The 16,983-nt window shown below is 32.5% G+C and overlaps 1 protein-coding gene across 17 annotated transcripts in view; it reads left to right on the top strand.

Moving 5' to 3' along the window:
* The window catches only part of DGKB (diacylglycerol kinase beta), a 394,311-nt gene extending 378,025 nt beyond the window's left edge, over nucleotides 1-16,286 (top strand). For 16 of the 17 annotated variants that reach the window (XM_084510955.1, XM_084510954.1, XM_084510947.1 and 13 more), the window contains 3 exons: nucleotides 3,668-3,788; nucleotides 5,761-5,821; nucleotides 15,992-16,286. In XM_084510955.1, coding sequence (XP_084367081.1) covers nucleotides 3,668-3,788; nucleotides 5,761-5,821; nucleotides 15,992-16,099 — 290 coding nt within the window. In that variant the 3' untranslated portion in view covers nucleotides 16,100-16,286. Of the gene's footprint in view, nucleotides 1-3,667; nucleotides 3,789-5,760; nucleotides 5,822-6,078; nucleotides 6,350-15,991 lie in introns of those variants that run through there. The other variant, XM_084510953.1, reaches the window with a different exon arrangement.
* The last annotated feature ends 697 nt before the right edge of the window (nucleotides 16,287-16,983 follow it).

The raw sequence follows: 16,983 nt of genomic DNA, 5'->3' as shown, positions 1-16,983 counted from the left end.
TGATGACTGATGTTTAATGAACAGCAGCATTCATTATTTGAACTACAATTTAACAAAACTATAAGAAGGCAACAATAACTGCCACAGAGTCAACACACATGGTCATGTATGTCAGTTTCTGACCTCTAACACCAGCCTGCATAGCATGATTAGAAATAAAACATAAGAGGGCAGACATCCTTCCTTTGAGATACCTTACAAGATCTTTTGGTGACGTAGGGGGTTTCTAGGTCTAGAATGGCATCATGATTTAACACTGTATTATGTAAAAAGGATTTCCTGTTTGTTCTAGAAGTGCTATGAATCTCCTTAGATTCGTTTTGTTTTATTTGCTTGTTTTTTGTTTTGTTTTCTTTTTGAGAAATACTAAGTAACAACACTGTCTTCACCTAACCCATGTTATTCATGATTTCCTCTATCTATTGTTTTTCCTCCACATATTTCTTTCCTTCCTTAAGGGTCCTGGTCTAATTTCCTTTCTTTTGGATAGCTGTTCTGTTTGTTACCATGTTTGTTGCCCTTTTCTTTATCTTTTCTAGTTGTTTTGTATCTTTCTCTGCATTGTTGACCAGACGATAGCCACAAACTCTATACTGAATGGAGGTCCCAATCATGCTGTAAAATAGTTTTTTGTTTGTTTGTTCATTTTTATATAATTATTGAGCGGATATTTTCATAGAAATTGCCAAGTAAGTCCATAATCTTAATTTCTGCAGGACAACATTAATTGTAAGCCAGCATTAATTGTAACCCAGTATATCCACATATACAGACACAGACGCACACATTTGTTTTTAAATATACATGTATGATACAAGCTACATATATATCATTAGCTCTGTCAGTTATCCTGTTTCCTTTCATGGACATTAAGTTGCATGTATTTGCATGCATGTATTGAATTTTCTGCCTTCTTATTGCCCATCACTCTGTACTGTGAAATTCCTAAACTTTTTAATTAAAAAATGACCTTTTTGTTTACTTTGCTGAATCCTCAGTAATTTGCTATCTACTTCTATTTCCAGATTATTTAGGGCAATATGTTGAACAGTACAGGGCCTAGCACAGATCCTTTTGAGAAATCAGTGATAACCTTCTACCAGAATGAAGAACAACTTCCCTTTTCCTATCTTTTAAATTAAAAGAAGACTTGACCTTTTTTAGAAGAGCTTAGTTTCTTTCAGAGTCATTGGTGAGGAACTTTTAAGAACAAATGCAACCCATTCATTGGATTTATATTCAACCAGTGTATCCATACCCACATCTTTGAAGAAATGGATGAAAATATCCACATTCCTTTTTCCACTTTTGTTTACTCTAAATTCTTCTCAAAGTCAATACAGCTCAAGGATTTGTTGAAATGGATGTGGCTATGCAAAGCCATCAGGTCAAATATATTAACTAACACATTTAACTAACCCTAAGTTAAGTTTTCCAAATAATTGTTTGTTACATTTGCTTTAGTTTTTACTGCTTCTGAAAGGATGCTATGTCTAATTTGTTAGATTCTAAAAATATTCATATTTAGCCTAAAATAACCCCACTTAGCGAATGTGCCATGGCAAATGTAAAGTTTAGAAAAGGCTTCGCTTTTCTGAGAGTTAAAAGTATTGTTCTGTTCAATCTTCCAATGTTTAATACACTACATTTTTGGAGATGTGTGGTATGGCTCAAAGGGCAGGATTTGGCCCTTTGTTACCTACTGTTACTGGCACTAGTCTCCTAGCTATTGAAAAATGATGCATCAAATTTATATCACTGCAAATGTCACTATTCTGAATCTTGCATATGTTGCCTGAGCTGTCAGTAATAAAAATCTGTTCTTAATTATTCTCCCATTAAAAAAATAATAATTTTCTAATAACCCAGTGAAATGGAATTTGATGTTCTCTTTGGCTGGAAACATTTGAATGTTTTTCATCTATAAAGTTTAGTGTGCTTTTGCAAATTAGTAGGACTTTCCCATTTAAATTGCTTTGATTAACAAAAAAAGCAGAATTTGTTTAAATCTCAGTTAAGTTTAAAAGTGCATGAGTAACTTAAGGAAAACATTTAAAGAGAATACCATCTTTTAAACAATTCAGCAGAAAGCCAGACATCCAAAATTGGGTTTATGAGTGGTATAGGGATGCAACTCCAAAAATGCATAGTTAAAAATAATCATATTACATATTTTAATCTTTTGTCCATCTTGTTTTTCTTCTTTAATAGCAAATAATAGGGTTTGGTTTTGCTTCATTAATAGCATGTGGAACTAATTTCACTGTGAAGAGAAATTGGAAATAGTGAAGAATATTAAGAAAAAGGAAGGCATTGGATAGCATCAGATTTTCTGGTTGGAAGCAAAAAAAATCCAGACCATAAATCCTATTTGCTTTTAATACTTTTTTTTTTTTTCTTTCACAGTACTTCTTTCAGTTAATTACCTTCATTCAAAGCCCAAAGAAGTGAGGAGAAAAGACTCCATTTGAAACTTTAGACTAGCCTCATAGATATGATAATTAGCATGGAATTCTACCTTCATTAAAGGTTGAAGGGTTTAAAATACACAAAGAGTGATGTGCTCTCCTTTCTTTGTTTTTTCAATGTGATGATAGACTCAAACATTTTAGCTCATCACTCTGCTTCACCAAATAACATGTCTTTTGGAAACATGAGTATTAACAGCCAATCTATAAAACACACATAATATACAGCTGAAAAAAAAAAACATTTCTTTTTCTTGTCCATCTGGTCTTGGCAACATGTATTTAAACCAAAGCATATAAAACATGTTATACAAAACACTCTGGTTGATTCTGGATAATATTTCAATACCTTGCTTGGTTGCTTCTCAAATCAGACTGCTATATTACTATTTAAGTTTCTGGTTGTATCTCTTTGTCCAAAATTCTAGACAAAATTTGTTCTTGTTCCTTGAAGTCGAGCAAACTAAGATTTATTTTGCCAAATACATTATTAAAATATTTTTGGAAGTTTAATGCCATAAAGCTATGTAATCAGAAAGCAGTACGAAACATACTATGGAAAGCTAGATGAATATTTGCTGATAAGAATTTTTTCTGCCCTTTTTGCATTTAATCTGTGCACTAATTGAGGCAAAATCCAATGGAAAAAAATTTGGTCCCATAAACAATGACTGTAATAATATATGTACACAAAGACTGAATTAGAGTTGTACACGTTCTTTGGAGAGAGATTCTAGCAGTATATTGGGCAGTGATTCCTCCTATACTAGATTTTAAATATGTGTTGTAACAATAAACATACACATAAAAAGTATAAATTTCTAAACTACAAACATTCCATTTTTTAGTATTTCCAATTTTGATATTTTCCTATAATTCCTATTTTATCATATGCTAAAATTCTTTGTTATGTATGTATGTATGTATGTATTAAAATAAACCATTGAGATTATTACTGTAGTTTAGAATTATTTTGGTCACAATATTTTAGAGTGGTGTGACAACAGGCCCAGATGTGCCCAAACTTAAATCTGTAATCATTGAGAAATCACTGTCTAAACCATTTTCACCTGCTCTGTTCACCTCATCACCTCATATTACCAGCTGGCCTTCTGACCAGTTTGCTAGTTCTTGCTAGTTAGGATCACCACTGTCAAAATCATGGCAAGACCAAATGCAATTTTTTTCAACTTTTTCAGATCTTAGTGACCAACTTATGGAAGTGGTTGGTCTGGAAGGAGCCATGGAGATGGGTCAGATATATACAGGTCTGAAAAGTGCTGGAAGACGACTTGCCCAGTGTTCATCTGTTGTCATCAGGTATTGACAGCTTTAATTTGCACTGCACTGTTGTAGTGAATCAGTAAAGATTTATATATTATTACTTACACTTTCATTTGTAGTTTAATAGTCGTAAATACTGTAGTTAATGTTTATGAAAGTATCATTTTATATATTAATTTTTTTTCTGTCCATATTCTATGGATATCTTCCTTCGTTTAAGTGTGTTGAACGGAAGGAAGGAAAGAAAGAAAGAAGGAAGTGTTTAGATTCAGTCTTTACATGTTATATTCAGCTGTCATTTCATCCTTTGAAGAAATATTGGTAAGCAGCTGGAGAAGAAGGAGTAAGGCAGAAACTTGGACTTTATTATTGACATACATTCGATCCAGTTTAGAGCAAAAAGACATCTAACATTACTTTAATGACACATTTTAACCCATTTGTAATGCATTCCTCCTCAGGGAATAGTAGCACGTAATTAGTGTTTTAAACCATTTTTTATCCTTATCAAAGTGCTCTGTTTTTTAATTTATTTATTTATTGAATACTGACAAGCCATTGTTAATAAATGTGCTGTTATGTGTTAGCTGTGAACAGTGGAGCAGGCTAATTTAGTTATGTTTTATCATCTACTAAGCTAGAAATAACCAGTACATTTACAATAGAGGAAAGATGGATTCTATCTTAACAAGAAGATAACTATTCTAACTTCGGATCAGATGAGGGTTGGAAAAGAGAGAGGTATTCAGCTCTTCATCAGTGAAGAATTTTTCAGGAAGAATTTTCTAAAATTTAAATAAATTCATAAGCTAAATAATGCTAAGACCAAGAAGACTAAAATAAGACATAAAATAAGGTAATTAACATGAGTAGCAATCAAAACTTTAAGAAAGTAAGTAGGATTTCCTGAAATTCATGGCGTATTTTTAAGACTAATCTCAAGGACTGAGTGCTGTTGGCTTCAAAGTGCTTTTCCATGAGGATTAGGAAGAGAAATGAGGATGCTGAGGTATTCCAAACTTTTCTGGATACTGAGAAATATTTTTTATAATTGCACATGAGCAAGGCCGCAACTGCAAAAGAACCACAACCCTTCCAAACCTAAAAACTTAGAGCTCATTGAATGTTCTTCCTTTCCTCCACTTATGGCTGTAGATGACAGTGGTTAATCCCACAAACTGCTAGTCATTTTTAAGTAATGTCCAGGTCAGAGTTTCCAGTTGAGAGATCAACTGATTCATTTTTCCACTATGAGAATTATTTGCTTCATGTTATCTTGAATAGTCCTGTATGCAAGTTGTTATAACACAGAAATAGAGTTGGGAAAGAGCATCCAAAAGATCTTTTTTTTTTTTTTTTTTTTTTTTTTTCAATCATTTTTCTATACTTTTCTAAATATGGTCATAGAAAATAGACATGGAACAATGTTTATGTTAAAATCAGTGAGACTTTACTAACAATTTAAATTTATAACATAGTATATTAAAGCCTCTGAACACAGTACAACAGTCAGTTGTTAGTGCTCTCAGTTAAATACAAGTGTAAAAGTGTGTTTTATGATTCTAATAAACAGGAATAATAGAGCTAAGAGTAATTTCTCTCTTTCTTTATAGCAGTTAGTCTAAATCATTAAAAATAGCAAGGCGTTTCTTTGTGTTTTCAGTGAATAAGGTTTATTCCTGAAGTTTGTGCATCATTCTCTCTTTATTTCACAAACTGTAGAGTATTATCCCATGAGAGTAGTGTATTTCTAGCAAGATGTTTGAATATTTGCAATGTTTTTAATTTATGTGTTCAAAATGTTCATGTGTTCATGCTGCTTTTTTTGACTAGGTTACTTTAGTAAGCATGTTGGGTCATACTGGAGATTACATATAAGCTTGGGGTAAATCAAGCTTGGGGTGGCACACAATTATATGTGTGTGCCACCGCATATGTCTTCTTAAAAAATCCATTTATCAGTTTTGTCTAGTTACTCTTGCTTATACTGTGAAGTATATCGTTTTAGGACCAGCAAGTCACTGCCTATGCAGATAGATGGGGAACCTTGGATGCAAACCCCTTGCACAGTAAGTATACTGTTATCTCTGAGGAAAAGAAAAGGGAAAAAAAAAAACTAATTATTTTTTTCAATTGCAAAATTACAGTAGTCAGATATATTTACTTATTTATTTAGTTTCAATTCTTCAATGAAAGAAACAGAATCTTTTGGTTTAAACCTTGTCATTGGCATTAACTCAATTGCTTAAGAAATGTGTTCACATGCTGTTATTATGTAGCTCAACACCCACTGCATTTTCAATGCATCATGCTGTTTTTTCTGCAGGTTGGAATGGAATAAAAGACAGTTATTTCAAAAGTTTGGAAAGTGTTCAGAAAGTTCAGTTCAGGCATCGCTTTACCTGTTGTGATCGTTGATTTGTGATGCTGTATTAGTTTTATAGTCTCTTGCTGTATTGCTGAGTAAGAATCAATGTGAGTTTTGATGCTAATATGCACAAGTAATTAATTATGCTTTAGAAACTAAGGCATATTTTCCATTTTAGAGTGTAAGAGTTCATGAGTTCATATCAAGAACGTTTTATTTAAAGCTGAAGCCTTGACTATGCTGATTGAATTATGCAACAGAAATAATAATTAAAAATTCCTTGCAATTTAAAAAAGTGAAAACTCTTCTACTATCATAGAGCATTTCAATGCCCACATGTATCAAGTGAGGGCAACTAAGCAGGAAAGAGAACTCTATTCCTCCAGATAGGAAGGATCTTGTTCAGAGCTGTTTCTTTGAGGAACTCCAGTTGTTCAGTTCAGCTGAGTGGATAATGCAAGAAAGATAGAACAGAGAACTCTCCCTGGTCATCTGTTTCCAATATATTATAGAGTGTAACCAAGCAGTTCCAGATGTTGAAGAACGAGCTTTTCACTGTTGTATACAGTCACAGTAATGTGTTTTATGTGCAATATTACTAATTTTTACTTAAGAAAACCTGTGTTTTTAGGTAGATGAGTTACTATCACCTTACAGTTTGTAAGTTTGATGAACCAGTAATGTAACAAGAAAGTGTCCCGCTACAGAAAGGAGTAATTCTCCAAACCTGGGTCCTGGATCACTTTCATGATCTTCATCTATAGTAAAGGCAACATGAAAAGGTAAAAGGGAACACCTTCAGTAAAGTGCTAACAGGCTTGGGAGCTGATAAAGTATAGACTAGGATGAAAGTAAAGGGTTATGATAGTCCATGTTTGCTGATATTCTGTAGTGAACAGCAGGGAGCATGCCTAAAATCTAATTCTGTATGGTAAGCTCTCAGATACTGCAATGAGAGGGAAACCATGTGAATGCACAGTATGTGAAGGCAAAACAGTGGGAATTTTGAGGTTTATTCCAAAAAAACTTTTGGAATTAAGAGATATCATTATCATTACTTCTTCTACAGCAATGGCTCAGTGCAGAGCGACAGTACTCTATCCAGCATTTACTTTGAGAAAAAGATGTAATTTTTCAGTTGCCAGACTACAGAAGAGAACTTATGGAAGGATGCTGGCAATAACATGTGCTTTTTTTCATCTTGATTGCTTGCTCTGTACAAAATCCCTGCTATCTGATTGATAATGCTAGCAGAAGCTGCCTGCATGATAGAGGACAAGCCTGGAAAAAGAGACAGTTCGTACATTTCAATTACTGCCTTAAGGAAACAGAAAATTATTACTGATAATTACTGCTGTCCAATTAAAGTAACCTTTTCAAGGGGGATTGAAATGGCATATACTTTCTTGTGGACCCTGTCCTTTTTGCTGTATCATCACTAAGAGAATATGCTTTGTGTTACATATGAAAACGCCACTGTAAAATTTATTTATTTATCGAGAGAACAGATTTGTCTATTATACAGCACTACTATGAATTTAGATATAGAATAATTGTTATATTATTCATTTTACATGGAAAAAAAAAATAAATGTTTGTTTTGTCTGTTGAGGAACTGGATGTATTTATCTACCCTGCTCTGTTTTCTACATCTCACAAAATTAAAAACAGGTATAGACCCAACTCTTCTCTCTACACTAATTCTATGTTAAAGTTTTTTCTTGAAGTTCTTTACAAAGTACTAGGAATTGCTCCTGACACAATGCCAAAGATAGATGTTAGCCTTCTTTCAACTGGGGTTTAAGATTTGATTTCCAAGGGGTCTTTGGAAGGCATCTATTTGATCACATAAGTACAAGGATGATTTCTTGTGGTGTATATCCAAAACTGGAGTCTGAAAAAAATATAAAATCAAAAATAATTCTTATGTGTATCCAGCTATGTAGCCAATTATTTGAGCCTGCAAGATCTCAAATTTCAGAAAAAATAAAAATATAATAAATGATGAGACCAATATGAGAATCATAAGTTTTTATCTTCTCTAGAAACAAGACTGCATAAAAAAATTGCTTGCAGGTAATTTTCTCATCAAATTACCTGCAAGCAAATGATTAATGACCAGCTTTTAAATGGAAAATAACTAGATCAGATTAAGAAATCCATGTGTTTTGTCGCTTAGGAGACATATAAGAGTTTGCAGTTTGTTTTTCCTCTTAGAAAAATTCTTTCCATAGCTCTTGCAAGGGCCTGAGGACAATATATAAAGATGATGGTAGTTGTACACATAGCATTGTGACATGGGAGGGACATTCGTATGCTTCACATCAGGATGCTGAAGGAAGGCAGTTATTAGTTTGCTAGATGTGTTATTTTAAGGCTACTGTCCCCACACAGTAGATATAGTGAGATAGATAGACCATCTCAGTAGTTCTATGTACATCAATTAGATCATGTATGGCAGTTAGGTAAGACAGATGAGCTTCAGCTTTTTGATTCTTGGGTGCTCTAGACCATTCAGCTACCGTTGAAAAAAGGCTGCTCTCTCTCCCCCTCCAACTGTGCTTTAGAAAGCTGAAATAACACAATTTTGGCATGGTGACCTCAGGAATTTCATTGTCATTTAGATTCAGTAGCTTTAGGGACTAACCTAAAAAAAATTACAGAGCCCAAGTGAAAAAGAAATTCATACAATCAGCATGTATTTAATCAACCTTGCCCAAAGGTATACGTGGTTAAACAGAACTCAGAAGTCTTAAAGGACTTAGAAGTCCTTTTCTGTTTCTCCTTCAGATTTTGGTACAAGTGAGGGGCATTTTGTAAATGATTAATCAAAAAATCAGGTTCAACTTGATCAAAATTCTCCTTCTATATTCTATTACATTCTGCTATGCAGATTAAAGAAGGTAAGCTCTGTATCCAGTCCTGTTATGTATGAAATGCAGGCTGCAAATGCAGGCTTGGAAGTTTATTTCCATTGAAGAAATCAGTAACTCTATCTTTGCTACTTCTTCTCTTTTTCCTTCTCATGCACAGAGACCACGTTCCCCCAAAATGATTGCATGGGCTCAAAAAAAAAATAAAAAATTATATATATATAATCAGAATCACTGCATATATATATATATATATAATGGAATATATGGAATTATTGTATTTCAATATATATATCTGGAATATATAGTGATTCTCCAGAAGCTGTGATCTGTGATTTTTCATTCCTGTGATCACTTTTAGTACTAAAGAAGTTGCCGCATGCATCTTTTATTATCTAATCTTACACGCGCACCTAACATCCCTAAAAGGCAATTCTATAAGTTCTGTTAATATTTAAAAATTTGAGTGGCCCCAGTCTAAACATCTAATAAACATCCAGAGTCAATTCAATATTTCGAACACATGCAGACATCAGTATCTGACAAAGTCACTCTGCTCTGGTATAATAAGATGCAGAATCTGAACATCAAATTGTATTATTTTTATGTTTTGTTGTTTGTTTGTTTGTTTGTTTTTTATGTACAAGAATCTTTAGGAGAAGGAAGGATGATAATGTTAATATTATGTTAAACATCTCGTCTGATTAGCTGAGGAGGAAATTCTATCAGAGCTCTCCCAGACAAATATAGAAACATGAAAGATATCTATGGTTTCACCTGATCTCCAAACAGGTCACTAATAGTAATGAAACTTCAGAGATTCTCAAGTTAATTCAATAAACTTCTAGCTTTAGCCATCAGGATTCTATATATATATATTTTTTTTTTTAAGTGATCTTTCAATTTAGCTACATAATGTATTAGCATTGTTTTGAAAAATCTATAAGAATTTTAGATTAATTAATTCATCTTAATTAGAAATAACTGTGATTTTAGTTCTTTCATCTATTCATGACTTGGTTGGCATCTTATCTGAAAGAGTGTAAAGCTGCTAGCAACATTAGACTAAATAAAATAGAAGACAGAAATGTCTATAAAAGATGTAAGAGTACTGCCAAATAAAGGAATGGTAATCCATAGTCAAAGCCCACCTGATAAATTGCCAGATTGTTTTGTAAACATCTCAAGTGCTTGCATTTAACAGTATTTTTAAAAATTATTTACTGATAGGGAAAACTTGTAAGAAACCATTTAATAATGGAACTCAGAAATTATATTTTGAAATATAATTTTGAAATATTATAATCTTGTATGCACCTTAAAAATAAGGATTGGAGGACTGGATATTTTCTTTCTAGCCTTTCCTTTAGATATGTGATGAGCATGAGGACTTAGTGAAGTCCTACTTTTGTATTTAAATCCAAAGAGAAAGAAGAACAAAATATGTTTAATCATATTTGTGATATGCCAGGGCTGGGTGAAGAAAAATGAGACAGTCACAGATTTGTTTTATGTAGATCCATTGGCTCCAAAACTCCATAAATGGCATGAAGAAGTTGCAGCTGTTTTCTAGACTCTTGGTCTGTAACGTATCCTCTTTCCATGTCACGGAATGTTTTTGTTTTGTTCCATTTTGTTTTTTTGTTAACATGGGAAATTAAACTTTTGTGTCTGCTTCTTTCGAGCAAAGAGGAACTGGATCCTAGATATGGTGGCTGGTGTTTGTAGAATGTTGTATAATAACTACACGAGTATAGTTATTCCCATAAATGGAAGTCAATTGCTAGAAAAAACAAGTTTTGGGTGTTATACTGAAATCCTACATTTTCCCTCTTTTGAACAACAGTGTGCATACTTTTGAAGCCAGAGTGGTTTATTGAGCTTCTAACACTTTATCATGCAGTTGAGCATTATTTTTTGTACTCACAGGTACACTGCACATTAATTAGTTTTGTTTACCTATGCATTTTTTTCTTAATTTCACAACAGTAGTTTTTGTAATTGACAAAGCAATTTACTGCATGTGTGCTTTCTGCACCCCAGACAAATACTCTAGCATGTAATGCACCTTTCTTTCCAGTTCAGATTGTTAAGAAAAGAATTAGTTGTGACTAATTGCCAATTAATTTGCAGTGGTTTCAGGGAGGAGGGAGGAAAAAAAACAATTGCACCTACTAATTAAAATTTGAAATATTCCAAAGTGTCATCTTTAGGTGTCTGTGGAATACATAATTTCCATTTTAGTTCTGCACTAGATCTGTAACAACCCTGAGTTTGACAGCTCTATTAATTTAAAACCTCAGTGATACCTATTAGTACAAAACATGAAAAAAATGCCATTAATCATTTATTTTAATTCTGCAGCTCTGTCATTTTCTCAGTATGTTTAAAAATTATGATGACAACATAATGTTTTCCAATCTACCTGTGTGAAGGGGAAACGGATCACACTACTTAGGAGAGAGACTAGAGTATATTATTAGAGCGTAATTAATGCCAAACTGATTAGATTTGATTGCATTTTGCACAATAATATTGTTAAGAAATTTATTTAAAAGATATATTGCATAATGCTATATTTAAAACAACTGGTCTAGACCTGAGTGATTTGACCAAAATGCCACATAATGCAAATAACAGGTTAATTATTATAACACTGCTTACATTCTGTACATCTTAGTCATCCAGTACAGCCCTCGATCACCTATGAGAAGATAAAAGTGTTTACCATTTCTGTGACATAGAAGTGTCCTATTTCCTGTAAGGAAAGAAGCAAATGTGCATCAAAACTGGGAGAACCTTCATACCCTCAAAACTATCAACAGCCAGACCCTGATGATAACAAGGAACAAAGTGACCATAAACTAGCAGGTCCAAGCTGAAAAGGAGGTTTTTGTTTTGTTTTGTTTTGTTTGTTTCTTTTCCTCCCTCTATCCTTAAAACACAGTGTTCTTTTATTTAATATTAATTGAAATATTACAAGCAGGGCTGACTTTGTCCACCTTTGGTTATCTATTCTCATTTAGCATTGTAGTTAGCACTTGCGTGTATAGCAGTACATTCTGTGTTAACAGTAAGCATTTAGGCATTCTGTGAAACCAGTACATAGTGTAGAAATACCAACATATAAGCAAAATAGACTGACCATGAGATGGCCATTACACTAAAATTATTGATGGTCACTTCATTTTTTTCAGTGGATTCATTTTTTTAATGTAACTTCAAGGCATATTTTGAGACTCTGACCTGAAACAAATAAATTTCTAGTTTATGCATTTATAAATATCTTTAATATAACAAATTCTGGCTTCTCCTTTATCAGATTTTTTTTTTTTATCTATGAAGAGGGAGCGATTATTAAATTAATAACTCTTATTTTAAGATTTATGCTCTTTGTAAATGGATCTTTTGTCCCTTCCCATGAAATGGACACACTTTTTAATGCTAGAAAGACAATTTTGAAATTGCAAATGCAATATTTTTTTCTGCTAGGCCTATTTACTAGATAAGTCTTTTACATTTCTAGTCTTTTTACATTTATTTTACATTTAGTAAATTTTTACATTTACTAGATAGTCTTTTACATTTCTGTGATTGTGAACTCAAAGTCTAAAATCATGGCTACAGTTAGTGAATGAGAGTTTTGCCAGTGCCATTTTGCCACTCAAGCCATTCCAACAGCTTGAGATTAGCCCATAATGTATATACAGCTTTCGACAACAACAAAAATAATAGCCACTTGTGCTTTTTTGCTTTCATTCTAAATGAAATTGCTTTTCCAAAGTTTTTTGGTTTTTGTTTGTACTTTTAATTAAATTTCTTACAAATATGCCGAATAGAAGCTTTTTCTTGCATTCTTTCCTCCAGTCAGTTCCCTAATTTATGTTTAAAATGTCCTCCATACTTGCTGTAAGTCGTTCTATATTTTCAATAAACCAGAGTACATTATATCAAAAAATATTTTCCAGTATTCGTTACTATTTTGCATGAGTTTGTCTGTCAGGGTATCATTAGTTACTAAAAATGTCAGGTTTGATTTTGTTTGTTTTCCTGACCAATCACTTTTTGTCTATTTCTTGTCTGTTTGTGAGGAAATCAGAGATTCACCTTGGAAAAATGAAAAAGAAGAAAAAAAAAAAAAGTGGGTCTTATTGAAAGGTTTTAAAACTGTGTTTCTAATACAAAAGACATGACGTTTTTTTTGCTGAAGGGGAGAGAAAAAGCAAATAGTAGAAGTTAGTCTTCAGACACTAGGCACGCAGAATTTATACACAGATAGTGATTTATTTTTTTGATTTTTTTTTTTCAGTTTTTAACTTTTTACATCTTTCCAGGACCAGATCATCACCTTGGATGCCTATAATTATTATTATTATTTTCTGTCCATTTTAGTCTCTGTAGACCCTCTGAGTGTTCAGTCCTACTTTGACCCAATACGCTGTTGCCCTTTCTGAGACCCTTAGTGATCTTGAAGTGTTTGATTTCATTTGTCATTGACATAGCAGCAACTTTGGCGATGTTGCCAGTATGCAAACAGAAGAAGCAACAATTCTAGGACAGAAATGCAGTGACTAAAAGTCTTGAGAAAGGCAAAGTTAGTAGATTTCAGGCAACGTAGTGCAATGGTTCAGTCTGTATTGTACTGATCTCTTTTTATGACCCATATATATGTATATACATATGTGTATATATATTTCATTGGGAAAATAAAAAATCAAAGGTTATCATTGTTAACCAGTGCAGTAGTAACTTACATTACCATGAACATGTTAAAAACTTACTTTAAGTTACCATTTTACTTTTTTAGATTCAGAATGTAAAGTATATTTTATGCCACTGGAATTGTGCCAATTTACAACAGTTGAAAATATGTCTTAGAGAAATGCATGTAGGACACCATCCTCATGCGCATGAGTGGTTAATCATGTTCAGGCGTCTTAGCTGATCTCAGCTGATAGGATAAAACATACTGAAGAGGTCATGTTCTCTGAAACAGATGGCTCAAGCCAAAAAAGAACATTACAAATGATAAATATTTTCTCAAGATGTAATTGCATTCACCCTCAACAACATTGAACAGCCCCAGTCCAACATGCAATCTGTATGGTTTCTCAGGAATAACTCACCTCTTCATACAAAAGCCATCTTTTGAGGTTTGCTCTTTTATTCATTTTAAGATGGAATTATTATGATTTACCTCTGAAATGAAATTCTGAGAACGTTCCTACTGCATCATCATGGCTGAATCTTGTAATATACTGAACCCTCATGACTCTCCTAAAATTCACTCACTGCAGCTGCAGATTACTTTATGTATTGATTCTCAGGATCAGGTTGATGTCATCACTATTCCTGAGACCCAAAATATGTTTTATGAAGCATGTGAAAGCTACAGAAATCCTTGAGGCAGTTTTCCATCAGCTGGTATAAAGTGACATTAATGGAATAATGCCAACTTATCCGAACTACAGATTTGGCTTCCAAAGTGGTGCCTGAAGCAGAATTTCATGTGAGAAAATATGTTGATGCCAGTCTTTGAAAGCAGTAGTTATTTTCTGTGTGAAAGTAATATAAAATTAAAAAAAAAAAAAAAAAAAAAAAAGAAATAAAATAAAATAAAATTATACTACATTTAATACTAATGAACAATGTTGACAAGAAGAGGTCACCTATGAAATTTGAGATTAATGAACTAAGGTGACAGGGAAATGAACATTTGGAGAATTAAAGTAAGTCTCTAATAGAGTTAAACCCAAAACATTTTGTTGGGATTTTTATGTTTCTGTCTCTTTTATATAGTAAAGTAAATTTCCACCACAAGAAACGTCCTGATCTATATTTTAATGAGACTTTCCACGTGACATACATTTTTTGTTTTATTACTGTTAGTGAATGACAAGTGAAGGATATTCATTTAAACTTGAAAATGTCAGGTATGCACTTTAAGAGATATATTTTTCCAGTTTTTAATGAGGTGGTGTTTCTTTTTGAAAGAAATACCTATCTCTGATGTGGGTACTATGCAGATGACAACTGATATTTAATAAGTGATGGTTCTTGTATTAGTCGTAGTTCACTAAAGAAAATGTCTCGGATTGCTTTTGAAAAACTCCTAGCGTCACTAGCCCAAAGGCAAGATGTGACCTTTTTATTACATAATGAGAATCATTTATTATCTTACAATGTATCTTAAAGTCACAGACAAAATGCCACTTTGATAATTGCTTTCAATTAGCTTTGAGCATAGCATACATTCATAAAATGTCTTCTCTAATTTAGACTTGAATTAGAGAAAATTGCAGACATAATCTACTTTAAGGTTGTCTCATTTAAGGTGATTCGTAGTTTTATATCAAAGAAATCAAAACGGGTCACTTTAGAGCAGTCTTGCAAAGTGTTTTAAATAGGCTTTTCAATATTTGAGTCTATTCTATTAACAATTAATTAACAAATTGGAATGCTAGTTAATCTTTTTTGACCTTTTTTGTGTGTTAACTTTTGACTTTCATTCATAGTGGCTATTTTGAAATTAAACAGTATCCTGTGTTAGAAGAGAGGTACAGTTTGATTAGATGTATGAACAAAACATACAAAGATACAGTTTCTATCTTAGTAAAAAGCAATGACATGGTCTGCCAGCACATATGTCCTTTCCAGCTTTTAAATTCTTATTAATCTTGTAAACATGTAAAATATTCAACAGCAAGCAATAAATTCCACAGTCAAGAAGTAAGGTGATATATTGGCATGTATTTTATTGTGTATGATTTTTAATATTGATTGCATGTATAATTTAAAGTATTTGTGGTAACGATTATACATACATTGGCTTACTGCACATGTATCATCATTCATAAAAATAAGGATATTTTCCCTTCTTTGATTAAATGAAAAAAGGTTGAAAATTACATATAAAGATAATTCAGGCATTTCAGATACTTGCATGTAGAAACTGAACTACCTCAATGGATAACTGATTTTCTTCTTTCTTCCCCCAGATAAAAATTACCCACAAGAACCAAGCCCCTATGTTGATGGGACCTCCTCCAAAAACTGGTCTTTTTTCTTCTATCATCAAAAGAACAAGGAACCACAGCAAAGAATAAGCCTGTGTAGTTTAGTTTTTAGAAAACCAATTAGCTTTGTTGGGCTTTGGAATATTTATGCTGGAAATCTTTCAAGAATTTCAGAATACATACTACTTGCAAAATCATGGATTTTGGTTTAACAGTTTCTGTGACTAAGCTAATGTAAAACTATGCTATTAGGAAAAAATAAATAAATAAATAAAAAGCAACAGTTTTGTAGGTATTTTGCATGAAGAAAGCAAATCTTTACATGAAGTGATACAATATTTTTTTTCTTGTTGTTGTTGCATGCAATATCATTTACTAATCTATGCGATAATTCTGCCATGAAATATAGGAAGGGAATGCCATGAATAATTTGATTTTCTCTCTATTCTATTTCTGTCTTCTTTTTTTTTTTTTTTTTTTTTTCTATTACAGTGATCATATTCAATAAGTTCAACAGTATCCCTTGAATCAAACATCTTTATATCAATAACAAATTAGACCTGTTTCAGAGTAAAGTTTGTTACAGGTCTCATTAACCTGCACTTTTAGTTTATCATTTGTTTCTACCCTAAGAATATTTTTATTCAGATAAGTATTAAAATCTTATATCTTATTCTGATAACTCCTATGTATATGAGTAATTGTATCTGTTGAAATCTAACTCAATGTGTGCATTATTCAAATGATCGTGATTATTCATGTGTAAGTTTTAGCAAGACTGGAAATCAATGGAAATTTGAGCAAAAACTATGTGGTTAAGGAGATCGTGCTAAGAATGAAGATGTTAATACTTGCAAAACCAAGCATTGGAGTTGTTTGTTGAAACATTAGAATTATCTTAATGAGTAATACATCACTGTAACATGGCAAACTTTAAATCGCTCTGTGTATCGACCGGTAGTATAGTGCATATG

The sequence above is a fragment of the Aythya ferina genome (assembly GCF_964211825.1).
Source record: "Aythya ferina genome assembly, chromosome: 2".
NCBI lineage: Eukaryota > Metazoa > Chordata > Aves > Anseriformes > Anatidae > Aythya > Aythya ferina.
The sequence above is the reverse complement of the archived record's forward strand: the minus strand, read 5'-3'. Positions and strand labels throughout refer to the sequence as shown.